This window comes from Biomphalaria glabrata, chromosome 15, assembly GCF_947242115.1.
Source record: "Biomphalaria glabrata chromosome 15, xgBioGlab47.1, whole genome shotgun sequence".
Classification (NCBI taxonomy): Eukaryota; Metazoa; Mollusca; class Gastropoda; family Planorbidae; genus Biomphalaria; species Biomphalaria glabrata.
The window spans coordinates 28,615,900-28,643,310 of record NC_074725.1 but is presented as its reverse complement, the minus strand read 5'-3'; the positions used below and the strand labels follow the sequence as shown (position 1 = coordinate 28,643,310).

Genomic DNA, 27,411 nt, shown 5'->3' with positions numbered 1-27,411 from the left:
GAAAACAAAGTAGATGTTCACACCAGTTTCTCGGTGGATGAGCGGCCAAGCGCTTGGCTTCGGAACCGGGGGTGAAGACTGGGATTTTTAATTTCGGGATCTTTAGGGCGCCTCTGAGTCCAACCAACTCTGATGGGTACCAGACTTTGCCGGTGAAAAGTAACGGCGGTCGGTCGTTGGATTGGCCACAGAAACAGGAAGCAGATGTATCTGCCCTATAGATGGCGAGGTCTGAAAGGAGGAACTTTACTTGTCTTACTAGTTTCACTTAAGGTAGACGTACATAAGAAAAACATATATAGCCGCAATGGAGTCGTGGTGGCTGAGTGGTAAAGCGCTTTACATCCGAACCGGGGGTCCCGGGTTCGAATTCTAGCGAAGACTTGGATTTTTAATTTCGGGATCTCAAGGGCGCCTCTTGAGTCCACCCAGCTCTAATGGGTACCTGAAATTAGTTTGGGAAAGTAAAAAGGCGCTTGGTCGTTGTGCTGGCTACATGACACCCTCGTTAACCGTGGGCCACAGAAAAAGATGACCTTTACATCATCTGCCATACAGATCGCAAGGTCTGAAAGGGGAAACTTGACTATATGATTCTGCAGTGGTAAAAGGGAACACGTCATTATCATTTCACTTTTAAAAAAAAACATACACTATCAACACGTCCCATCATTCTGTACACCGGATGGAAAAAAAAAAAAGCTTTCTCTTTATTGGCCTTCCGTCCTGTATGGAAATCTCCAATAACAGAAAGCAGTGCAAGCCTCAGCGTATTCGAAGATAGTTGTACAGCTTGGGTGGGGTCAACCCTTTTTCGGACAAGAGGCTGATAGAAATTTTGGTCGTATATGACCCGTGGGCCGTGGCCTTCCGTCCTGTATGGAAATCTCCAATAACAGAAAGCAGTGCAAGCCTCAGCGTATTCGAAGATAGTTGTACAGCTTGGGTGGGGGTCAACCCTTTTTCGGACAAGAGGCTGATAGAAATTTTGGTCGTATATGACCCGTGGGCCGTGGCCTTCCGTCCTGTATGGAAATCTCCAATAACAGAAAGCAGTGCAAGCCTCAGCGTGTTCGAAGATAGTTGTACAGCTTGGGTGGGGTCAACCCTTTTTCGGACAAGAGGTTGATAGAAATTTTGGTCGTATATGACCCGTGGGCCGTGGCCTTCCGTCATGTATGGAAATCTCCAATAACAGAAAGCAGTGCAAGCCTCAGCGTGTTCGAAGATAGTTGTACAGCTTGGGTGGGGTCAACCCTTTTTCGGACAAGAGGCTGATAGAAATTTTGGTCGTATATGACCCGTGGGCCGTGGCCTTCCGTCCTGTATGGAAATCTCCAATAACAGAAAGCAGTGCAAGCCTCAGCGTGTTCGAAGATAGTTGTACAGCTTGGGTGGGGTCAACCCTTTTTCGGACAAGAGGCTGATAGAAATTTTGGTCGTATATGACCCGTGGGCCGCGCTTTAGGAGTCGCTTTTTTTTTTTTTAAGTATATATACTATAATAATTATGAAAGGAAAAGTTATCAAAAATTTATTAGACACAAAAGAAAGGTGGGCCTTATCAATTTGAAATCCGGTCCTGGCTGTAAGCTCCCATGAGGTCCCCAATTCCTTTGACCAGGAACATACGCCCCCCTCTCAACGCCCTGTGACGCCCCCATATTGCCCACTGTATGTTGGGTTAATAATGTTTTTATTTATTGCAAATGATTTTGGGTAAAAAAGAGGTGGTGGGGGTATCGATTAATCATAACAACTTGAGAACCACTGCCTTTTTAGCGTTCCGCCTTGGCACTATTGGTGTGGACTTGAATGTAACACAAGAGACCCAAGTTCAAGTGACAGTGTCTTCGAATGCTCTAGATACTGTTTCCTCTCGTACACAACTTGGGGAAAACCGAAACGTCACAGGGCCGATCGTGACGTAGCCAACTTCATTAACGACCTTCACAGAGCTGAAGGAATTTCTTAAGTTTTAAGTTGTGTTTTTTTTTTTTCTAGCTTAATACTTTTTATGATATAAAAAAACAACATAACGGAATTGGTTGATTAGGTTAAGATGTGTATACGAGAGAGAGAGAGAGAGAGAGAGTTCAGATTAGGAAGCTTGAGCAAGAAAGAAGGAAGGATTAAGAGAGATAGGAGAGAGAGGGCGGGCGAGAAAGAGGTGTGAGTTTGAAAAAAAAAAAAAAGAACAAAATTAGAAAGAGATAACAGATATAGGAAGAAAGAGAGAGAGAGAGAGATAAAAAGATATATATATATATATATATACATAAATATAGAACACTGCTTCTGCTTGTAGTATATGGCTACTGTACTAAATACTCATTTGTATATACACATTTTTAGTTGTAAACTTACTGAATATTTTCAGAAATTTGGTTTCAATCTTTTCTTTTCTGAAAATTCTAACATGACATCCTTTGTTGCTTAGCAACAGAGCTACACCTGCATGTTGATGAAACATATCGTGACATTTATTTATCAATTTGTTACTTCTCATAATTACGACTCCCTAAAAATTGCGAGCCTGTTTTTTTTTTCTTTAATATTTAATTTGTCTACTCTTTCTCGTTCAAATGTTCTGTTCACATATTCTGTTCAAATGTTCTGTTCACATGTTCTGTTCAAATGTTCTGTTCACATGTTCTGTTCAAATGTTCTCACCTTCACCCAAAACTCGCGACCTCAATCTTTAGTCTCTCAGCTCCGGGGCGGTGACGTCACAATTGGGCAGTAATTAATTAGAAGGATGATGACAAGGGGCTCGTTGAGCCAATTTCTTTAAGTGCCCCCCCCCCCCCCTTGAACAGTTGTCCATCTTGACGTCTGCTGGAAGTACTTGTAAGTCGGGAATCTCGCTCCCTCAATTACTACTCCCCCTCCCCGCAACTCCATCTTTTCCTCCCATCTTGTCCCATTTCCTCTTTTTCTTGTCTGGCTTATTTCCCCCCTTTTTCCCCTTAATCCTATAAGGTATTTTGTAGAGATTATTTAAGACAGACTAATGTATATAACTTGTTCACCTCGAAGACCTTTTATCCAAAGCTTTACTTGCCAAGTCTGGGGAAAAGTGGGGGGGGGGGGGCGCACTGACATCCTCTTTCAGAAAGTTGTATTTTTTGATGTCATTTAATACTTTGTAATGCTATCTTCTTTTCTACTCTTTTCGAGACATTTTTTTTTTTGCGGCCTAATTTAAATAAACTTCGTACCAACAAAACAACAACCCAGTTTTCTTGTCTTTCTTTCCCAGATTGTTTCCCTTTCGCACTTCCATGTCAGAATATACATCTGTAATGTTGTCCCTAGTACCCATGATGGTATCAATGGCGTTGCTAGGAATTTGCTACCATTTGGGGGGCCCGAAGGGGTTGACCTCTTCGGGGGCCCCTGCATTTTGCGTAATATTTATATTTAATGCAAAAAAAAAAAAAAAAACCGCTCATTTGGAGATTTTTACATTCTCCCTCTTCCTCCCCCCACCCAAGCTACGCCTCTGAGTGGTATACGGGGGTTGTGGAGATTGAATGATAAAGCGCTTGGTTTCCGAACAAACGTGTCTCTGGTTTGAATCTTGGTGACGAATGGGATTTTGAATTTGCGGATTTTTTAGGGTGACCTGGGGAAAGTAAAGGCGGTTGGTCGTTGTGCTGGCAACATGACACCCTTGTTAACTGTCGCCCATGGCAACAGATGATCTTTACAGCATCTGCCCTAAAGATCGCAAGGTCTGAGAGCGGAACAACTTTTACTTTACCTGATGGTATGTACCGCTAAAATGTACAACGAATGGGAAATGAGGATATCTACATTAGAATACTATGACTCTTATAGGTGTGGCTTAGAATGATCTGACTCTTATAGGCCTAGCTTAGAATGATCTGACTCTTATAGGCGTGCCTTAGAATGCTATGACTCTTAAAGGCCTAAGTTGAAATGCGAAGATTCTTACAGGCCTACGGTCTACCTTAGAACGATATGACTTATAGGCATACATTAGAATGCTATGACTCTTATAGATGGTATGGTTCGATTCTTTCCTTAAATATACATTAGGACATTGTTAAACCCTTATGCTTGCACCGTGAGTGTGTTGTGACGAAGAGCGCAAACAAGGTTCCCCACTCGGCTCTGCCAGAATCCATCCTCACAAACATATCAAGAGACTGACAGGTCCTTTCATTCACTTGTCTAGCCAACTTTTCTTCGGGTGACTGTTGCTACCTGTTCTTTACACGGTGCCTTGAAGGATGATCTTGGCCAAGAAATTTGATCTTAGTCTCTCAGTATCTTCAAACCATTCCAGCGTTTGTAGCGTCAGAGTATCTCTTAATAATTGTCTTCCAAATTCTCAAGTCATTGGCGCACGTCTGCCTTGCTAGATTAGAAACCGTCCTGAGGCCATGAGTAAGCTGTGCTCTCGTGGTGGCTGGGAGATAGATGCTTCATGACAAACCGAAGGTTCTGGGTCTGAATCCACGAGAGAACACTTTCTTTTTACTCGGATTTATCGGGCGTTTGCTTTTTTTCTTCATAGTTGTAAGTAGGGAAGGTGGATGTTTTGATCATTGTACTGGCCACGTAATATCTCGATAAACGAAATTCTTTAAATACCAAGTTAATTTTACTTCATCGACCTTGTAAACGTTAACAAATTAAAACCTTAAAAAAAAACACATAAATTTAGGGATTTTCAGAAGGCTGGGTTTATCTAATTCATTATCAACTTAACTCGTGGAGTTTGGTCTTCTGCTTACATTACTCAGATAGTCGATGAAATGACACCAAATATTTTTGGTAACAAAACTCGTGGTTTGCGTTTTGACAGGCAGTGGATGACAGTGTGTCAGTCATTGCGATGCCAACATAAACTTATGACAGGGACCAGCGATTCTCAAACCTGTTTCTTCATGCATTAATAACAATGACAAGAAGAGAAAGAACATCACTATTAGGAATATATGCAACACTGTCACATACATTTATTGTGAATTTTATAATATTCTTATTCAAATTTCATGAACTGTTTGTTGATCTAAAATTAACTTTATAACCGTGTTGATTATATAAACACTTTGGTACTTCAATAAGAAAATAAGAAAAATATTATTGTCAAAGACATCATAAAGCCCAAAAAAAGAGGCAAAGAAAAGAGGCCTAAGACCCAAGGATTCCTATGATGATAAAGCTAAAACTGAATAGCGCAAATTCTGAGGTTTCCTTTAACTTTAGGATAGGTGTCCTACATTTGTTGCATTAGATTGATGGATTGGTATTCATTCCAGAAGCCAGAATTAGTTCGTTTTCAGTCGTGTTACACATTTAGTTAGTAGTTCAGTAAACCATCCTTCCAATGTCAGCGTCAATTACACGATCTCCTCTGCCCCTGCGTGCAGATCCTCAGAGGCATCTGTGTTCATATATAAAGAGCCCATGTTCTTGTGTTTCAATGGGCAGTTGTTGGATACAATACTACAAGTCTTACTAGGACCTGATGCTGAGATGTCGCTTTAGGAAGGACGAAGCAACGCTCAACATTTCCCATATCATCACATAGTCAAGTGTGTACGCTCTTCGGGGTGGCCCTCATTCTGTCTTGACCAAGGTCCTTGCCCTGTTTGGAATGAAAAGTTCATCGAGATTCGATCCCGGGGCCTCTAGGTTGAGAAGCCAAGCGCTTTACAACTAAATTGCAAGGCTTATTTCCAGTTAAAACTTCTTTGGTGATATTTGTTCAGTCCACGAACTTGGGCACAATATAGTGGAAAGGCGTTTCACCAAAGTCAGCCAACAATGGTAGACCAAACACCAACTACGCCACTGGGGTAGCATATGGGAAATGAACACCGTGAATAACATAAGGGGGGCGGGGGCGATATTCTCGCCCTTTAAACGCCATCTCTCCCCCCCCCCCTGTAACCCTCGCAGCTGTCATTCACCAAAGTAAGTCCCACAAATATGTGCCCCCCCCCCCCCCAAACCAGCTTGAGTTATAAGCGTCTAAGGGCGCTACTGTTCAGATGTAGGTAAGGTTTGGTTCAAGTATTTCCTCTTTGCTAGGCTTAGTCAGCTTTATAAATAGCCCTTTCGTTCAGGTACAAGAAACGAAGACCCAACAATCACTGCTATGTGTAGAAGTATATATACATGTATATATATATACGTATATATATAGATATAGGGCCTTAGTAATAATGTAACCGTGGACGCGATATCTCGAGATGGGTCAATAAAAAAATGTTCATTGATAAACGATGACCTTTCAAGGTCAGATAGTTTTCTTCTTTTTTTTTTTTTAAACCAGCGCTGAAATACTTTTCCTGAGATAGGTAACGATTGTCGTTTTCACTTGAACTACCTATGTGTATGTGTGTGTTGTGTGCGTGCGTGTGTGACCGAGAGAGAAAGAAAGAGAATGAAAGAGAGAGGGAAAAAAGTAAGAGAAAGAGAGAATGGGTGAGGATGAAAGAAAAACTGTGTGTGTGTGTGTGTAAGGGAAGAGAAACATGAGTGTGGTAGAAAAGAAAGATGTACGTGTAATACTTCATTACTTCTGGTTTCAAATACTCCCGAAGACTGGCGCAGACGGTGAAAAAACTAGAACTTAAAACGGCCTGTATGGAAGCAAAATTTTTTTTTTTGGTCTGAGTCGGACTTGACAAAACATGTAGGTCACAGCTAGGACTGCGCAGTCACGTGATACACTGTACACCTTCTTAATCTTCGGACTCACAAAGACAAGCCCCTAGGTTCTTATTTCCTCTAGGTTGCTACATTTATTAAGAGTTTTTCCAAATACGGACGAATAAGCATTCTGATACGGCCCTGCAAAATAGCGGCGTATGCTACGCCGCCGGTCGACTAGTTCTGATAATTACCGTTCTGGGACCAGAGGTTCTTTGGTAAAAAGAGAAGGGGGCGATGTTAAAGTTAACATTTCTTAGCCTACTGTTAACGTTGTTGGCTTTGTGGCTATCACAAAGACCAAGCCTCTTAACATACACATTTTTAACATACTTGTTTTTCCAGCTAGATGTACGAGGATCCGAACTCACGGCTATTGGCTCGGCAGCTATACGCTTTACCACTCTACCCCAAACAAATCATAAACTGTCTTTTTTTTGTAACTATTGTTTATATTTTATTGCTCGGCCTACATATTTAAATATCGTATATTTACAAGAGTACATATACTATACAGATTGTAAATTGTACTTGAACCTGGCCATCCATAATATGAAACATTTTTCGCAAGGTTGCCAGAAAAGCTTCTTGTCTGAGATAGAAATAGCCTCGCGTGAGCTGTTTTGGGAATCTGCACCATTTACTGAATACTCGATGTCTGGTGTCGTTGAGGGCAGGTCGTCCTGCCCTTTCCACAATGTCTGCTCTACCTAAGGTCTTTTGTGTCTGAACACTCACGCGCACACTTAGTAATTTAAGACAATAATCTTTAACTCAGCTTTTACTTCATCTACCGTTTCCGGGTGCAACACTAGATTCTATTTATATCCACATGGTTCATTGCTTAGTTAACTGTGTTTACGATTTTTTTTTTAACTTTATAAATAACTTATTGTAATAACTTAAGGAGGCAACTCAACGAGATATAGATGTTTAATTACATAAAGACATCACAAATACAGAAACAATGTCCGCCTTGAGCACAGCATCTTCAAATCGGTTCTAGACTTGGGCGGAAATCGTTCACTCTTCTCTAATGTCAACATCCTTCTCAGTCTAGTGCAGGGGTTCTCAACCTATCGGTCGCGACCCCCTTAGGGGTCGATTGACGATTGGCCAGGGGTCGCCTAAGACCATCAAAAATATAGATTGTTTTTGTCTATTCTTCTATTGCTGTGTGGATGGGGGTAGCCGCAGAGTGGGGATTGTAAAAAGGGGGTCGCCGAGCTTAAAAAGTTGAGAACCGCTGGTCTAGTGTCTAATAGTGCGCACCTTCTGCACTGTCTTGGGTGGCGGCGTGCATGGCAGGGTTATAACATTGTTTATCTATCTTTCGTATCTTTGTGTATTCCCCTTGTGTCGTGTTTTCATGGGGGAAATCAATTAGCCAAGGGTGACAATTCCACCTAACTTTTAGAGCGACGGACGTCAAGGGTCACAACGCTCCGTGTTATTGCGATGAATGTAAAGAGAAAAAAAAATGTATTTATGAGCGGGTAAATGGTTTGTCTACCTGTCCAATGACATAATACACAAACCGCTCCTTGAATTTTTATAAATTTTTTTTAAAAAATTTTAACTTTCGTTTCTTGACCGATTCCTGTTCAATGAACTTCCAGTTCGTGCTTTTATATTGACTTGATCGCTGTGTACAGCACATGCAGTCACTCCCTGTTGACCTGATTGGTAGTGAACTATCAGTCCGGGGAGGGGAGGAGGGGCGGTGAGAGAGATAATCAGTTAAAGGTGAATGGAGAGTCAACACGCACGCACGCACATACACACTTAACGTCCCCCCCTATCCCTCCCATCGCCAGGCTACTTGAGCTATAGAATGAACATTTTCTTCAAGAGAAGGAGAGGCGGGTGGGGTAAAACCGTGGGAAAAACCCAGCGTATTTCTCTCATTTTTGTAGTCTTCCTAGCAGACGACATAACATATCCGGGAAAATTAGAAATCAATATTTAACACTGCACTACCGTTCTGTTTTAAAACAGATATCTGAAAATCTGACAGGTAAATGGGGTTCTTTTATTTTAATTTTAACTTAGAGCTAAATATTTCTGATTTTTTATTTAAATGAAGATCTAGTCTAGATCTACATTTTTTTTTTTTAATTTATATATATATTTATATTTTTGTGTGTGGCCGAGAAAGGGAAACAACAACGAAACGATTCTTTTTAAAAAATATAGGGTTACGGCCCCTTAGTTAGGGTAATCGCAAAACGTCCGTTTTTTTTCCCCCAAAGCCAAAAGCGAGGGCTGTTAGACTACCGCACTTGGCCTAGCGCAGACATATTCACTTTTCTCCTTATAAAGTCGAGTGGATTCCCCCAGTTTGGGCGTTATTTTGTGGCTGGTCGACAGCGTAACTAGAAGAGAGCCGCGGTCTTCGGGATTCTCCCTCTTTCACAAAACGTGGACTGGATTTAATATGTAATGTTATGAGAGGTTGCGTGTGACCCCCGCTAGTGATTTGTGTTTTTGGGCTCAGATCAAATCAAAGAAGTGTTTTGACTAGTAGTTTAAAAAAAAAATAGATTGTACTTCTTGTTTTATATAAAACGAACTATTCTATGGTTGTTACAGAAAGGTAAGTCACTAAGACTTTTTATTATAGATATCTAGATTGTAGATATAGATCTACTAGTAGTAGATACATAAGAGTCTAGACTCTAGATCTAAGATTACTCTAGACTCTAGATGAATAGATCTAGCTTTGCCGGCTTTGGATCTTTTAAATCTAGATCGATTTTAATCACAGATCTAGATCGGTCTAAATTCTAAATGAAGCAAGAAATAATTAGATCTACAGTATTTTACAGGTATAGGCCTAGGTAGACTTCAACTTTAATTATAATAAACATATCTAGACCTACAGTTTCTAATGTATATACAAATTCTAGATCTAGCTCTATCTCGATCTGAAACTAGATTAGTAATAGATCTAGATCATTGAGTCTAGATCTTTCTAGATCTAGAAAATAAATGTTTCGCTATGTCACGGAGCCCTATTATTTGACCTACATGTAACAACCGACTATAGAGTGTACCCTTCGAGTTATTATCAATAGACAATATCACGAGCTATTCCGCTTTACTTGATCTAGATCAAACTAGATGTATACTAGATCTAGAATCTAGATCTTTTTTTTTTATATAGATTCTAATATAATTCTATAGAGTTAGGGCTAATATGGTCATCAATTCATTTCCTAAGCTTATCAATCGATACTATTCGATATGATTAAATGTCACACTCGAAGTCACATGTTGACAACCAGACTAGATTTCGCTAGATCTTATTTAGTTCAGTCTAGAAGGCGTATTTTTTATAAAGGGACAAACGTTTTTAAATGGTCTAAACAGAATGTCTAGATCTGGTATCGTGACTTCACTTTTTCTTTGTTACTTAGACAAGTTTGACACTAAATCCCTTAAATTGTTCTGGGTTTAACTCAACTGGCCAGTTTCACTACATGTTAAGAGGACGAGGAAAGGCGTTAGACCCGAATCTTTTTTTTTTAATCGAGTGGCTGCCTGATCTGTCATCTCGATCGTCCCGGGTTCAAACCTGTCGTCCCGCGTGAGGTTTTGGCTTAGGTGTAATAATCGTCTATTCGCGTGCAACAAACAAATCTCGAGTTTAATAACACTAGATCCAGATTTTTTATATCCTTTTTTTTCTCAGAAGGTTCTTACAGTGGTCTAGACACGAACCTAGATAGGAAATGTTCACCTGTGTATAATGTGCATTATGATTCACTATGTTCGTTATGTATGGCACCAGATCCCTGGTTAATACCACGACCCCGTTTAACTAACATGCGATCGTATACAGCTAGTTTTGAGAATCTAGGTCTTTAGGTCTAAGATTTAACCTCGTTAATTTTTAGAATTCTAAAATTACTGTTCTTTCTCGATTGATAGTCAAACCTCCCCCCCCCCTTTTTTTTTTTCCTTTATGTGATTTGTATGTGGTTCATATTGTAAAAAAACGCAATTATTGGTTCAAAGACTATTTCACCCACTCCTATTTTCTAAACTGGGCCGCCTATGCACAAAGCTAGACTATTATAATTTTATCTAGTTACTAATACTTTAATAATGCTTCATCATTTTCGCCCTTTTTTGGTCCACGCTCCCATTTTCTTGTCTCCCCTTGTTAAGAGCAGTTTTATTTTTAGTATATCTATTTACCGGGATGGTCTCCCTTGCGTTGTCATCGAACGATGGTACTTTCTTAACGCTCAAATAAATTGATAGAGGCACTTATTATAACGGCGTTATCAGGTGTGTTTCATTATAGCCCGATAAATGGCCGAGCCATGTTTGATTAGTCCCGGGGCCCTAGATTATTTTACAGTGATTTTTTTTTTTCTCTCTCTCTCTCTCTCTTTTTTTTCTTCGATACATCGTTCGACATTCCTCGCTACCATTACTATCGCGGCTGGGTTAACTTACCACACAGGCTATTATATGTGCGTAAACATTATTATATTGTGAACGCGCCTACCTTTGCAGGTGAACTGTTTTCGGGTGTCTGTCAGGAGGTTAAGATGGGGGCATGATAAGTTAGGCTCTAAACATTGCTCGTGGTAATAGGTGTGTTCAAATGAGGTAAAAGGGGGGGGGGCGATTAATTTCCCACAGACAAACACAGAACCAGCGTAAAAGAAAAAGATGGGGGAAGGGGAGGTAATTTAGGGACTTGTTATGAAGATCGAGAGCGAGTTATCGCCACATGCACTCGCAATGTGTTGGAAGGTTTTAATTTAACAGAGGATAGGCCTCTCTCTCTCTCTTCTCTCTCTCCTCTTTCTCGCTTAACCATTACAGAGTAGGGTCATCTTCGATGTTATAAACCAGCTAATTTCTTCAAGAGTGTCTGCGCATGTGCTGTACATAGCTACCTCATAGCCTGTTCGTGCTAATGAATTTAAAAACACAAACAAACATAGCCTTTATATATTATAACGATATTGTGTACATAACACACACATAAGAGACAGTGGATAAAAACAAAAGGGAGGTAACATTGTGCGTCATAGACATAACAATAAAGAAAAAAAAGGTTACAACGCTAAAACGAATCGCTATAGTCGAAATAGACAAAGAGGGGAAATCAACCTAGTAATGAGAGATAATCAGAGTCGCCTTTCAGCAGCCCCGTGCTCAAGTGTTTTAAGGGGAAGTCATGCTAGAATAGTAAGTTTTTGAATGAGGTTCTGTACGACTGATAACCTCCCCTTCATATATATATACATAATACGCATATTTTAATATCCCCAGAGCCCTTTCCTGACTCCACAGCCAAACTTAATCTATCACTCGCCGTACGTAAACTGCAAAGCACCTTCTCCCCCCCCCCCCTTTTTTTTTTTCTCTCTCTGTTCCCATTTTCTTTTGTTTAGCAACCATAGATTCAACTAGTGCATTGTGTTGGGGAAAACCCCAGATAAACACAGCGCCTATATCTTGAGCAATTTCAAGCACTTGAATCTTATCAGAAAGTGGTGTGTTTTTTTTTTCCCCTAGCTGTATTGTTTACTGATTATTGCTTTAAAGCCAAACCGTTGGCCCTCGGGCCAAAATCGGCCCAACATTTTTTTTTCTTTATTACCCAGACCGACTATGAATCGTGAACCATCGTGCGTGCTGTCATAAAGATTTAACAATGATACCAATAAAAGGTGGCAGAGGCGTTAAGCCTATCCAAGGATTGTAAGTTCGAGTTCTGTTGGAACTGTGTTGGTTCGAGTCCTAGGGTGAATGCCTTAAGGCCCGTTGGTGTCTTTTACATTGACCAGAACTGGACTACCAGTGGACGCGGCTAAACAGGTCATAACAATCCTCAATAGAACAGTACAGAACCGGACGCCGTAGTTACATACTCTTCCCGGTTTCAACCTAATCCAATGCTGCCGTTCTATGGAGTGAAAGAAAGCGATGTCGCCTTTCTTGTATGACTGTTTCAACCTAATCCAATGCTGCCGTGCTATGGAGTGAAAGAAAGCGATGTCGCCTATCTTGTATGACTGTTTCAACCTAATCCAATGCTGCCGTGCTATGGAGTGAAAGAAAGCGATGTCGCCTATCTTGTATGGCTGTTTCAACCTAATCCAATGCTGCCGTTCTATGGAGTGAAAGAAAGCGATGTCGCCTATCTTGTATGATGGTTTCAACCTAATCCAATGCTGCCGTTCTATGGAGTGAAAGAAAGCGATGTCGCCTATCTTGTATGATGGTTTCAACCTAATCCAATGCTGCTGTTCTATGGAGTGATAGAAAGCGATGTCGCCTATCTTGTATGATGGTTTCAACCTAATCCAATGCTGCCGTTCTATGGAGTGAAAGAAAGCGATGTCGCCTATCTTGTATGACTGTTCCAACCTAATCCAATGCTGCCATTCTATGGAGTGAAAGAAAGCGATGTCGCCTATCTTGTATGACTGTTCCAACCTAATCCAATGCTGCCGTTCTATGGAGTGAAAGAAAGCGATGTCGCCTATCTTGTATGACTGTTCCAACCTAATCCAATGCTGCCGTTCTATGGAGTGAAAGAAAGCGATGTCGCCTATCTTGTATGACTGTTCCAACCTAATCCAATGCTGCCGTGCTATGGAGTGAAAGAAAGCGATGTCGCCTATCTTGTATGACTGTTCCAACCTAATCCAATGCTGCCATTCTATGGAGTGAAAGAAAGCGATGTCGCCTTTCTTGTATGACTGTTTCAACCAAATCCAATGCTGCCGTGCTATGGAGTGAAAGAAAGCGATGTCGCCTATCTTGTATGACTGTTCCAACCACGTGACCTAATCGTAAGAGGAAGCGTATCTGGCAGACGTCAGGCAGTAGATTTCCATTTTTTGCCATGGAGAAGTCATTCGTGCGCTCTTCCCTGCTGAAGTTGATCTCTCCGTCGGGATTTTTCTCACCGTGTTGCGATCCATGGATTTGTCGTCCATGACCCGAGTTCTACACGGGTACTCGATTTCCGCTCGGGAAAGCGTTGTTCTGGCCACATAACATCCTGGTTAAGCTTTAACTCAGAAACCAGTGAACATAGGTATATAGGAACGGTTAGGTCTTAGAGGCCTCTTAACGTCTGTTAATTATATCAGCATATTGTTCCCCGATTCGGCCAGGCTTAGCACCCCCCCCCCACCCCAAAAAAAACAAAAAAACGTGTCCAACACACGTTTTGTTATATATAAATAGCCTCAAAGTCAAGGTCGAATCACCTTCCAATACCAGCAAATATTTTGTCTTCCTTGAGTTTGTTAACATCAGAAGCATCTATCGTCTGTGTAGGTACAGCGTGTATTTGGTTGGAGGGGTGTACCCTTGTCAAACTATCAGCTTTTAACACCAGATTACTGCCAGATTTTTTATATATATCTAATATACACACCGAGAAAGCCAATTATAGCTTGTGAAATTCTGGCGCTGAGAGATTGCATTAATTCGGGAATCTCATTGCTGGGGAGTAACAGAAGGAATGTGTCCAGATTCAGCGTGTTTTCAGAGCCAAACGAATATCCGACTATCTAAGCGTTATAATTTTGCACACGGTTGATGGGAAAAGGTTGAAGTATTTATAAGATTATAAAGATAAAAATAATCGTGATTGAAATAAATTGAGATTGATGATTAGTTGATATCTTCAAAAAAATGCATTTATTATGCCTGTTCGACAGCCGGAAGTTTCAAAATTTGGCAGTCACAAAGTATAATTTGTTTCGTATAGTTTCTCTTGAAACTTGTTAACTTTTTAAATATATTGGTCTGAAATGGTCCATACTAGATAGATAATAAAGCCAAACCATAACCTAATATAAAACACTTTAATTTCTTATACATGTCACACAGTGGTTGGTTTAATGGTACAGTATGTCTATTGACAAAGTCACACACAAAAAATGATTTGCCTGATTGCACATTGAAACAAGAATAAACGTTTATTAGACTATTCATTCTTAAAATACATTAGAACTTTATACCTTTTTGTTAAGGTTGTCTTTCTTTCCTATTCTCTGTCTCTCTCTCTTCTTTTGTCTCTTCTATTTTCTCTCTCATGTCTTCAGTGTCCCTTGTCTTCTCTACCTCTAGTTTCTCTTCTCTCTCTCTCTTCCTCTTTTTTCTCATCTCTACTTCTTATCCATTATCTCCCCCCCTCTTTTTTCTTCTCTCTCTCTTTTTTTTCTCTTTCCCTCTTTTTTTTTCTCTTTCCCTCTTTTTTTTTCTCTTTCCCTCTTTTTTTCTCATTTCCACTTCTCTTCTTATTCTCTTTTTTCTCTCCCTCTTTCTTCCTCCCTCTCTCTATCCCCCTTCTCTCTCTCTCTCTCTAACTCAGGAGGAAAACGTGGACATTGATAAAGGCGCACGATGTGTGCGTGGGCGAGAGCGTGAGTGTACAGAGGCCGCCCCTCCGGGTCCGGGCACCCCACTAGGTGTACTGCAGTAGATTAGACCCCGCGATACTCACTCTAACAAAAGTCAGCGCTGCTGGAGCAATACAGAAAGAAAAAAAAACGCAACACAAACAGACGCCCTGAGCCACGAACTGCGGGAAAAAGGGGGGGGGGGCGGTGAAGGGCACCGTAGAGGGGGGGGGGGCTTGCAATCGTCTGCATTCTCAGACATGCCCCGTGTGTGTAAGTTTATATTCTGCTCACTTGATGCGTCCTCTATATCCCCCCCCCCTTTTTCCCTTTTTGTCTCTTTATAGTTCAATCTCTTCTTTCTTTTTCGCCCTTTCTTTGTGTCTCGATTCTTTCGACTTTTCGTTTCAAGTATTGTGTTCCAACATAGTTGGCTCATTCGACTGAAGTCTCTCCCCCCCCCCCCCAAACCCTCAAAATAAAAAAAAAAAGTAACAAGCATGTTGGCATAGAACCACTGTAGGCTCTTCCACATGCAGTAGTTTATATGCAGGTGCGTCGGTACCTTAGGTCATTGGGGTTGGCACGCCTATGGAGACTCACGTTCCTCTTCTAACAGATGAATCTACTCCCCCCCCCCCATATTTTTTTAAAACCATTTTATCATAATTTATATGTTAACCCGTCGGCTTGATATTATGCTTCGTTTCACTAATCCATTTTTTTAATAAACCGCAGACGACAATCTGCTCTGAATTTGCATAATGACGTAATATAACTGTGATCCCTTCATTCTAAATGAATAGCAAAGTTGGTAAGCATTGTTTGGGGGCATTGGCATGGACTCCCAAAGACCAAGAAGTGCAGTATGTCACGGGACTACCCAGACCCCATATATATATATATATATATCTTCAAGAACTCCTGCTTGAATTAATTGTAGGTTACCCAGGGCCGGATTTACGGCGATGCAAGCCGGGTAGTGCAGTCGGCCAGGGCTTCCGCGTACTAAAATTACCGTCATAATGTTAAGCATACCACAAATTCTATGATTATTGTTATTGCATTGTGTGTCTTGACTTTTATTGTCAGTGCTCACTTCTGTTGACCTTTCTGTTTGTTTTCTCTGTCATGTGTTTAGTCTACAGCACTATTTCCTTCTTTTAAGAGTTCAGTCCAAATTGACCTCTCCTCGGTTAATCTTGCAGTTTATTGACCTTTCTCGGGACACTAGGTTGTTGTTTTTTTTTTGGTATTTTTTTTTCGGCAAGCATGATGACCTTTGGTTAGTCAAACTTGGGGGCGTGCACATGCTTTAAAGTCCCACTACTCCAGCAACTTCAATCTGGAAAGTTTAGCAGAAGTGAGAAGGACGTTTTCACGTTCACGCTACCATAGCAACCATTTAGGTGCGAAATGTGGAGAGATTTTCAGAAGTCTTCCAGACAGATACGTTTTGAGTAGGTTAAATGTTCTTTTGAAAGAGTAAATCTTTGATGGTTCATGTTTTGATCAGACGTAATTTTAAGTATTTTTCGAAAAGTTTCTTTAAAACAAACATTTGTGAAATTAAGAAGGCAAGTAAATTTTCACACCACAGGTACAGAACTGCAACAGAGCGCAATTTTCCAGCTCACATACACATTTAACATAGCGGCCACGAAGTATTAAACTCTTGCCATTCAAAAACAGAAAATATCTTACGCCCGGAGCAGAAATAGAAACTGCAGAGCTGGGGTCTTCTTTCAGAGCGTGAGCCAAATTGAGGTCGACCTATACAACCTGGTATATTGGATTACTCGTGTGATATTCCACTCTTATTAAAGGTTGTGTAGGGATCAAATCTGTGTTGCCTCTCTTGCTTTGTTACTATTAATAGATGTAGGAGTAAATTGGTCGGAAAAAACTGTAAGATTACGTACCAAATATAGTGCGTTGTGCTATTTCCTTTTTAATATAGCAAAACAGATTGCTTGGATTCACATTTGATTATAGTTACAGCTTTAGTAAAATCATTCAATTTAGAAAGCCGTCAGGGTAGAAGACTAATAAGTAAAGTAGCATTTATTCATAAAACCCTAAACCATAATTTTTATGCTAGAACACATTTTTACAAATGCTTCTTCTTCCCTGGTGCTATTTGAGCACGGTTTTGTTTGACAGAGTCAGCCACGATGACCAATGACTTCATCATCATCTTCCTCCTTTGTGTTCCTCGTGGAACATAGAATCTCGAACCAATGACTTGACAGAGCTTAAGTTATTGATAAATATGCACGACTAGATTGACATAGGAACACGCGTAGGACGTAATCGTCTTCTTTTTTTTTTTCTGTTTTGAAGTAACGTCTGCATTTTATAAGATAAGAAGTTCATCCCGTTATTTGTTTCTTTTTTAATAATGTTTGAATCGTAAAAGTTACACGTCTGCTTCAAAGAATAGTTCTCACTTTTTAATAAAATTAGATATAGTTTTTTTGTTTTTTTTACATTCTGTCATACTTTTTTTTTTTTCAATTTCAGCATAACTGAGACGTCTTTTACTGCCATGGCCAAGGACACACGAGTGACCTTCGACCCCGCCGACGTTCCCGCCAACAAACCGAGCCACAAAGTGCACTGCCACAGAGCAGCCGACAGACAGATCTCGTACGAGGACGCGGAGAACTGCGTCAACGAGATGAGCGAGTCGTTTCCCGCCCTCAGCACCCGGGCGCACCGGATCATGCGACAGGTGTCCGGCTCCTTCAACAGTAGGACTATTAAGGTGGCCCTGATCCTGTCCGTCATATTGAACTTGCTCCTCGCGGTGCCCTTCGGGATCTTTTTCGGGTTCTGGATGTCGCAGAGGCACACGGCGACGTCCTCTCTTACAGCGTCCACCTCATCGTCATCGTCCTCGGCGGACCTAGCGCCAAACTGTGTACTGTGTTCTTCCTTGAACTCTCTGGAGCTGAAGAACCGCATTAGGATAAGGTTTAACCACGGGACGATGTGCTGCTTGGAAGAAAAACATTCTTTGAACGATCCTGACCAGTTGGTAAGTAAGGGGGGGGCACCCTGGTCACCTTCTTAAATACATTATATAGCCTTTAACCCTTATCATTCTGATGTTGATGGTGGCGGAGTGGTTTCTGAACTGAGAAATCTCGGGCTCAGATCTTGATGAAGACTGAGAGTTTGAATTTCGGGATTTTTACGGCGCCCCTCTGTCCACCCAACTCTAATGGCTAGTTCGGGAAAGTAAAGAGGGTTGGTCTTTGTGCTGGCCGTGCGCTATAGAAACAGATGACCTTTTCATCATCTGCATTTAAAGAAAGCAAGGTCTGAAAAGGATACTTTACTTTCCTACTTTTTTTCTGATGACGCTCCAGACCATCAATTCAATTTACCATGAGGCATTTATATTATCTTGACATATACACTTGAATTATGAATTGATATCCTTCTTTACAAAACAAAATTCATTTTTTATTCACAAATATCCAAAGCCTTTCTATATCCATTTATTAATGTACAAAACACACATTTTATCACAAGATGTTTGTAGATACCGAGAAATCTACTTGTTGTAGCCTGAACACGCCTGCGCTGTTATCAGCCGTCACTTCCTTTTTACTATAAATTGCATCTTAGTCATTGTACAAGTATTACATCAGCCTCAATACAAACACATACACAATCCATAACAAGCATCACCATCAACTCCGAAAAAGGGAAGGGGGGCTTACTTACTCTTAATCCATATGACTCCAAGTGGTGCACAGGACCTCAACAGTTATTCGGATCAGGCTCTTTTTCTGGGCAAACTCCGCTCAGTTGAGCCCATGTCCATCCTGCTGTCCTTGTCTTGTTCCATTGATCTCCTCCATTTTCCCTTTGGTCTCCCAACATTTCTCTTCCCCCCGTGGATTCCGGCCTAGATAGAGCCTGTCTTGCAATGTTGTCTGCTGCTCTTCGCATCGTGTGCCCAATCCAACCCCCATTGGCGTCTTTTGATTTCTTGCTCTTTTTGATGTTTTTTTGGGGGGTTTCTTTCCCACACAGATTGGAAGTGCTTATGAGGCAAATTTTTGTTTTAAGTCCCTGCAGTTGTATTCCCAGCATTCATGTTTTCCAAAGGTCAAGGGCATTTTGTTTTTCCAGACCCGTCAAATCGGATTTCGGAAACATATTGTTAACCTAGAATAGCCAAACAAGTATATTTCGACACTTAATTATGATAATGTAGGAATTACTTAAAGCAAAAGTGTAGTTTTAATTAGGGATTTTTTTTTTAAACTTTCGATTCTAACCAATCAAGAACGCTTTACTACAAGATCACAGCTGCCAACTTATTAGTTGGAGCTAAAAGCGAAAAAAAAAAAACAACAGCAACCATTATTCAATATTCTGTACACCGGATACAGCAAATAAATAAATCTATTTAGAGTTATCCGCCATGAATGAAGCTCTCCCATATATCATGATGCAGGTGTATTTGCTCGGCTGTTGAAGATTAGGAATGTGCATCATAGTTAGCCCTTTAGGTTGAAATGGAAAGACTTTGGGCAAGTTTCGAAATCTTTTGAACTAACAACTCCCTTACTACTTTTGCGTTCACGTGAATGAGTGTGTGTGTGTGTGTGTTTTGGAGGGGAGGGCGTGGGGAAAAAGGTTATTTAAACATAGCCTCCAGACAATCTAGTTCGATTCTTCTGACATCGATCTTCTCCGCTGAGATATTGCATTGCCCTACAAGAATCAGTGCAGCGGACAAAGACGAGGTTCGTAAAGGGAAATCGGAGCCTTAATAACGCCTCGACCTAGTTTAAAAATTTTTGAACGGTCATGGGTCAAATGTCATCTTGAGATTGGTGAAGACAAATGGAATGGATTTATTAACTCATATGCTTTCTAATTAATACTGTTGTTTTTTTTTTGTAAAAACACTTGAAACTGGGGGGGATTTCAACACAGATTGATCTACAACTCCTTTCAACGATCACTCAACAGAACCAATATTTGCCGTTAGTGTGAACACGAGCTTATTTCGCTGTTTTTTTTTCTACACACACACACACACAGCCGTCTTTTCAATGGTGGGTTTATCATAGTTACTCTCAAGTACCAAACTCATTGATTTCTTTGCCCTCTCGAGATCGTGTGGGGGTGACTTTGGTTCAAACATATTAGGACATTTATTGCTTCTTCCATTACCATGTTTCGTTAGCCATAGAGATAGGTAAACCTAGATCCAGACTTATTTTATACTCGAAAACCGAAACACTTGTCTACGTATTTGTTATTGTAAATTAACATTCCACGAATATGTAAGTTGGTGCCTGCAGCCGAGACCAATCGTTATAGAAGGCTGGAATACTGACCTGCAACGTCACAACCTGTGGGCAGTTTAGACCAATAGCTCGTTGGTGTGTTGCTAATTAAAATACAAGTATCAATTTGAAGTGCTTCGAACATTTAATAATGCAGTGCTAAAAATATATATCTATAAAAAAAAAAACAACAACAGATTTCTGTGAAAAATTTCTGATAAAACGTGTAAGACAAAATTCGCAGAGGTGCCTTTTTTTTTCCATCTTTAAAATCTACATACCATAGGATGTAAATCTACTGTCTAGACTCGACCTAGTTAAGTCTTAAACTGAATAGGTCTAGTCCCTAGAATGCCTAGATCAGCAGCTTGATCGATTATGTAGAAATTCTAGAAGTCTAATAGTCTAACAAAGCCTGATAAAAGTGTGAATAATTTAAACTGTGGTCTAACATAACTCTAATGCACTGAAAATAAATATTTCCTAGAACATGCCAGCGGCTTGTTTTCTCTACCAGTAATTGTATTAGTGTGATTAGCCTGTGCCAGGCCTGTTTTCACGCGCCAGACACACACCAGTGTCAACAACGTGTTAAATTTGACCTAATTTACCGCGGGATTTTCCAAATCTGCATAGCTCGTTTATCTATTGAGTTTAACTTTGGCACAGGTCTGCCTTGTATATTATTAACAGTAGTAAATGGTTGCGAAATCGCACGGTTTTCCTATGATTATCTGGTGCATTTTGACGCTGACATTTGCCATTACACTAGATATCTAGAATCTGTTTATATTACCGAAAAGTTAGACTAGATCTAGATCTAGAGTCTGGCTGAGAGTGAGACTACATAAAATTTCAGCTCTGCCCTAGATACACATGTCATATTATAAACCTCCCTTTACTCTACTAGATCTAGTCAACTCTTAATAAGTTAATCATAATCACTCTACTCTAGCTAGACTAGACAACATCTGTAAATCTATATTGCAAAAATTCTATTTCTAGTCTAAATCTAAATATTAGACTCTACAACTTTTTAGTAAAACTATTACTAGGGTTTATATCTAATCTTAAATCTAGAATTTAGATCTAGAATCTATATATTATATTTATATAATCTAGATCTAGAATTTAGATCTAAATCTAGTCAATCTAGATTTTGCATAACTTACAATGTTAAAAGTATACATAGACGGCATAGACACATCATATGATTCTATGTCTATAGATGATAGAGGCAGCTATTAAATAGATCTAGATCTAGTCAAAATCTACTATAAATGGCTGTCCTATAATGTCCTATGTCACTGAATGCTTAGTCTGAAGTAAAACTTACATTATACTTTTTTTTTTCAGTTCCAGATGTTCAAAGATCTATTCCCATGTAAAGGAGGCAACAAGGACTCCTATGCTCAGTTTACTTTGGATGTTAAGAAAACAAAGTCAAAGTTTGAATATATCAAAGATTCGCCAGGTAAATAAAGGCTCTCGAGTGTTTACTTTTGAATGTAGTTTCCACCAACACAAGTTAAAATCATCTGTAGCTCCACCATCAAATGTTCACTTATCCGAAACGCATGGAGCAAGCATATATGGTTCCACAAACAATTGTTCAATGATCCACAATGAGTGGCTCAAGCATCTATAGCTCCACATTCTGTTGTTCAATGATCCACAATGAGTGGCTCAAACATCTATAGCTCCACATTCTGTTGTTCAATGATCCACAATGAGTGGCTCAAGCATCTATGGCTCCACATTCTGTTGTTCAATGATCCACAATGAGTGGCTCAGACATCTATGGCTCCACATTCATTTGTTCAATGATCCACAATGAGTGGCTCAAGCATCTATGGCTCCACATTATGTTGTTCAATGATCCACAATGAGTGGCTCAAACATCTATAGCTCCACATTCTGTTGTTCAATGATCCACAATGAGTGGCTCAAGCATCTATGGCTCCACATTCTGTTGTTCAATGATCCACAATGAGTGGCTCAGACATCTATGGCTCCACATTCTGTTGTTCAATGATCCACAATGAGTGGCTCAAACATCTATGGCTCCACATTCTGTTGTTCAATGATCCACAATGAGTGGTTCAGACATCTATAGCTCCACAAAAATTGTTCAATGATCCAAAATGAGTGGATCCAATATTGCTAGTTCAACCACCTGTAGCACCACCATCTGTAGCTCCGTCCTCAATGGTTCAGCCATCTCTTATGGGAAGTGTAGGCTTTTCGTACTCTTTTACCACCTAGTGACCTTTAGTTAACAGATGTGTTTGTGTAACTAGTTCATAGTTTTTACCTTCTATCTAGAAAAGTGCTAAGACTGTTGTGTGATAGGAAGTAATTTAACCATTTGGAATAGGAAAGTACTTTGTAAATGATTATTACATTATTACTTTGTTTAGATTGTCCCCAGTATTATTTTTTTTTAAAGTACCTATATTGTTTTGTTTGTTCTGCAGATAAAATTTTTCACTGGGTCAACAATGGCGAAATTGGGAAAAGTATTAGAAACTTAAATGGAACGGTACAAGTTCTCCAGGATGGAAACTATTACATTTTCAGCCATTTGACCTTCAGCAGCATGGACACACCCTTAGCAGAAGGTGTTGAGGAAAAAATTGTCACGCATTCTATCGTGAAAAAACCAGTGTCGAGCAGGAAAGGAAGCCCAACCCTTTTGATGGACCAATTGACAGTGAAGAAGCAGGAGATCAGGGGCAGCACAAACAGCGGCGTGGTTTTTCTTGAAAAGGGGGAGGAGATTTTCGTTTACGCCTCAGTGCCGAACCTGCTCAAGGACGCCGAGTATGGCAACGTGTTTGGATTATTTCTCATTTGAGAGCTTATCATAAGTGTTGTGCATTAACTCATCCAGTGAAAGTGGAGATATTGGACGGAGCAACAGTGAACAGACTTTTTGTTTTCCTTGCGTTAATGTTTTCATGTCCTTCCTGCTATTGTTGAATGCTGTGTACATCTGTTATACTGTAAATATGTATAAAACAAACAAACAATCATAATAATAAAAAAAACGTTTAAATATAAAATTTTTGTAAACAAAGTCATAAACTAAGAAGTCACAATTAATGTTCAAATAACTATGTATGCAAAGCTAAGGTGAATCTGATATTCAGTAAATCTGCTTTTTAAGTGTCCTAGTGAAGAGGAAAAGTTTTTAAACTGCTAAGTGTTTTCTCCCTCTTCCTTTCTCTGTAGCTGAAAACAAAATTAATAGAAATTGAAACCCAATGTGAAATTGTATTATTTTAAGGGGAAATTTGTTTCGTTAATTTACGACAAATGGGTTATAATTTTGATACTATTCACATTGTTAAAATGCTGAAAAAAGCTACTGACCTTCAGCACTGTGACCAGCATTACGCCATTGTCCTTCAATGTCTGCTGTCTGTTAGGAGATATTTATATTTATATTCCTTGCATTCCAGAATTTCCTGTGTTGCTCCTCAATATGGGTTGCTGTGGAGACATATCATCGTGATAGCCTTTAATTTAAAATTTAAATGTAGAAGATATTTTCTACCTGTGTGTGTGTGTGGGCGTGTGCATGCGTTCAATAAAATTTTCTTTTTTTGTTTCCATCGGCCAAAAATTAAAAGATATGTTCTGACATTGCCACATGCATCTATGTATATATTTAATAAATATTGTGTAAGTATTTAATGATGAAATTGAACAGACTAATTTATTCTATGTCCACGCATACGTTTAAACTTTGTATGTATGCGTTTTTACATCACTCTTTTTTCAACCTGTTTTTTTTTTTTTAAAACAAACATTGTTAACACTTCTGCTGAATGACACGCGTCTCCATCTTCTCTGTTTGCTTTGTTATACTATAAAAAATCTTCCTGTAATCTCCAGATTTCTGAAATCTGTCTTCAGTTTTTCTAACTTATTTTTCTCCCCTTTCCAGTGTACTGGGAAAACAAATTTGAGCTTATTATAGTTGTGGCCAGACTTCTTTGACCCGGCTGGCAGGACATATGAATTTCCAACGCGCATGCCAGGGGCTGCATTGGTGAAAAAATTGTCTAGTACAATTGAACCTCTGTGGCCTTATTATTTATATGGACAGACTTTTTGTGCAGCCAAATAGCATTATGTAAGGGGCTGGATATAGCCCACTGGCTGTAGTTTGTACAACACAGTTTATAGAGTATCTTAATATGACCAAAAGCCTATTGTTTTTAATTTTTCCATGTGATGTCAAACACTTATGAAAAGTCCAGGATAAGAACAGAGCAGTCTCAGGGTCAGCAGCATATCCTCCCCCCCCCCCCCCCCCCCCCGGCCTCTTTTTTCATAGAACTTTCAATCACATCTGTTAAGAATAAAGAATTGCTACTACTATGAAGTTAATGTAGGTAAGATTATTAGGTAGATACTTTTTTTTTTCCATAGTATTTAAAGTTACTTTTAGTTGGTAATTAGGTATGAACTTAATGTTGAAGTCATATATTGGTCAGTGATGAAACAAGGGTAATTACCAAACAAATTCTGCATTTCGATTACCTCACGTCTGGTTATACGGTGTATCCCAGCATTCTGTGGACCAATCAGACTAAATAACATAAAACACATTCCATGTAATTTAACTTTTTCAGGCTGAACACTTTGCAGGAACACAGCTTCCTGTTTGTTTTTTTTGTTTTTTTTTTGTGCTTTTTTTTTCAACATTTTGAGACTGATGAGAAAATGTATTAAAACTTATGAACTTAAAAAGTTTAACTTTCAATTAATATCAACTGACCCCGCCCTTAGCCTCTTCTATTTTCAATCTTTTTTTTTTTTAAATTTTGAAACAGTATTTATGTGTATTTCAACATGAAAGAAAAATAACAATACTGGAGAAACTTGCAAAATTGGACAATAAATTCATTTTACTCATGTATGTAGATGTAGATAGAGTTACCTACTTAAATGTGTTTGTTTTTTTCTGTGTTTTTTTCAACAGAGTATTTGTTAAATGCAAATATGTGATGACGTTGCTAAACATGTTGTTTTTTTTCCTCTATCATTAGCCCTAGATATTGAGTTTAGGGACATTTGCAGATGTTTTAATTATGCTTATGAATTTTACAACTCTTTGAGTGATACTTCTGAAGCAAAGATCTATAGGTCTCTAACAAGATGTGATTTGTATGTTCATCAAAAGATGATTATGGTGGTTAGTACTCGGGAACTTTAGTAACAAAAGAAATTTGTTGGATTCACTATTGTATTCACTTTGATTATATCATGTGTTCATGTCACTTATCATTGATTCAGGGGTTCTCACACTTTTTATAAATCAGTACCTTTTTTTTTTTTTTGCGAGTTTAAATTTGCTTAAGAACCATCAATATAAAAAACACAGATGTGTGTTGTGACATCCAGGAATTTAAGAAATCGGAACGTCACGAAAATGCCCTTAGCCAAGAAATGTGAGAATCCTTGAGTGTGGGTCATTTCATATTGAATTGGCCAAGTCATTTATAATGATATTTTGTACAAAGATTTGCTAAATGCTTTGCTGGGCCGTTCGCTTGATAGTCAGTTTAAATAGTTATATTTATTATGTTTATAAATATATATTTTTTTTTAATCATTTTCTAAAATGACTTGTGTCCTCTTTTTCAAGACATGGCATTTTTTAAAATCACTCTTATGACAATTCAGTGCTTGTAGTGAGAGATTTTCAAAAGCAATTTTTTTTTTTTTTAATTTCTACCATGAAAAAAGTTTTGAAGAAAGATGGATCGAATAAACGAAAACATGTTTTACATGTGATATGATGCTGACCTCTTGACTCTGTGATACAGCAACATAGAACTTAAAGATTATGTTTTCCCTTTGATGAGATATTTGTCAAAAACTCATGCGGTCATTAAAAATGAACTTTTTAATTTACTGGAATTATTCATTTTCGATACACTTTGTTATTCTGATTTACGATTTTTTTCTCTGGCTTGTGTAAACTTTCAAATATTTCTACATTCGGTTCTAAATTTGGTCACTGGGCATCTAAATAGGCTACTATGTTTAATTAAGAAAGAAAATTCTTTTTCTTCTTATAATTTTTTGGACAACACGAAAAAATTTTTTTTCAATTCTTTACATTATGGGTTGAAAAGTTCATTACAAAAAAAAAACAACACTTAATGTAAATGTTCATTGGACAATCAACTTTAAAGACTACTTAATCAAAAAAACATACTTATACATGATTTTCCGTTCGGAAATTTCCTTCAATGATATGTTATCAAGTTAATTGATTCGTAAATCTTTTTTTTTTTTTCCTGCCATGGACAACTGGAATTTTGTTTTTAGATGAATACGAGACATGCTGTTTTGAATTTAAAATTAATTTTATGTACAGAATTTAAAATTTTTTTTTAAAATGACTGTTACTATGTTGTGAAAATAATGATGTGATGCTGGCTAAGATGTGTGCGTGTGTGTGTATTGTATGGGCTAATGTTAGCGTTTGAAATTATTTATTGAGTGTGTGGCTATATTTTTCTGTGTGGACATTTCCGAAAGGTGTGAGTGAGGTGCGTGTGTGTGTTTGTGTGTGGGTATGTGAGAATGATGAAAATGAAATGCTATTCTCACCTTCTATTATGGTCTGGTTGATTTTTATGTGCATGCCTCCACTGAAATACTTTTATTGTTGACATTTGAACATAAAAAATAAATTTTTTGAAAAAAAAAATTAAAATTGAACTTCAACAAAATTGGTTTTGCTTGAATTATTTTTTAGTCACATATGGTTATACTGACCAAAGCTTGATGGAATCGACCTCTGCTTTATTCAATCAGACAATTAATCAAACCAAAGTGCATCAGTACCAAAACCCATCTAGTAACCCTAAATATTTATGGTTTGACTGTACTAGTTATTCCAACATTTAAATTGACCAAAGAGATGTGTTTTTATATTTGTGTTTGGGAACGTTTTTATAAGAGAATGTTTAGTGCATACATGCTTTATAAAA

General features: G+C 38.9%; 1 protein-coding gene across 7 annotated transcripts in view; it reads left to right on the top strand.

Moving 5' to 3' along the window:
• Positions 1–27,150, top strand: part of LOC106050764 (uncharacterized) — a 65,047-nt gene extending 37,897 nt beyond the window's left edge. For 5 of the 7 annotated variants that reach the window (XM_056012536.1, XM_013205795.2, XM_013205793.2 and 2 more), the window contains exons 2-4: positions 17,604–18,120; positions 21,752–21,869; positions 22,873–27,150. In XM_056012536.1, the coding sequence (XP_055868511.1) occupies positions 17,629–18,120; positions 21,752–21,869; positions 22,873–23,252 (990 nt within the window). In that variant the 5' untranslated portion in view covers positions 17,604–17,628 and the 3' untranslated portion in view covers positions 23,253–27,150. Of the gene's footprint in view, positions 1–8,579; positions 8,711–8,894; positions 9,290–17,603; positions 18,121–21,751; positions 21,870–22,872 lie in introns of those variants that run through there. The other 2 variants (XM_056012535.1, XM_013205796.2) reach the window with 2 other exon arrangements.
• The last annotated feature ends 261 nt before the right edge of the window (positions 27,151–27,411 follow it).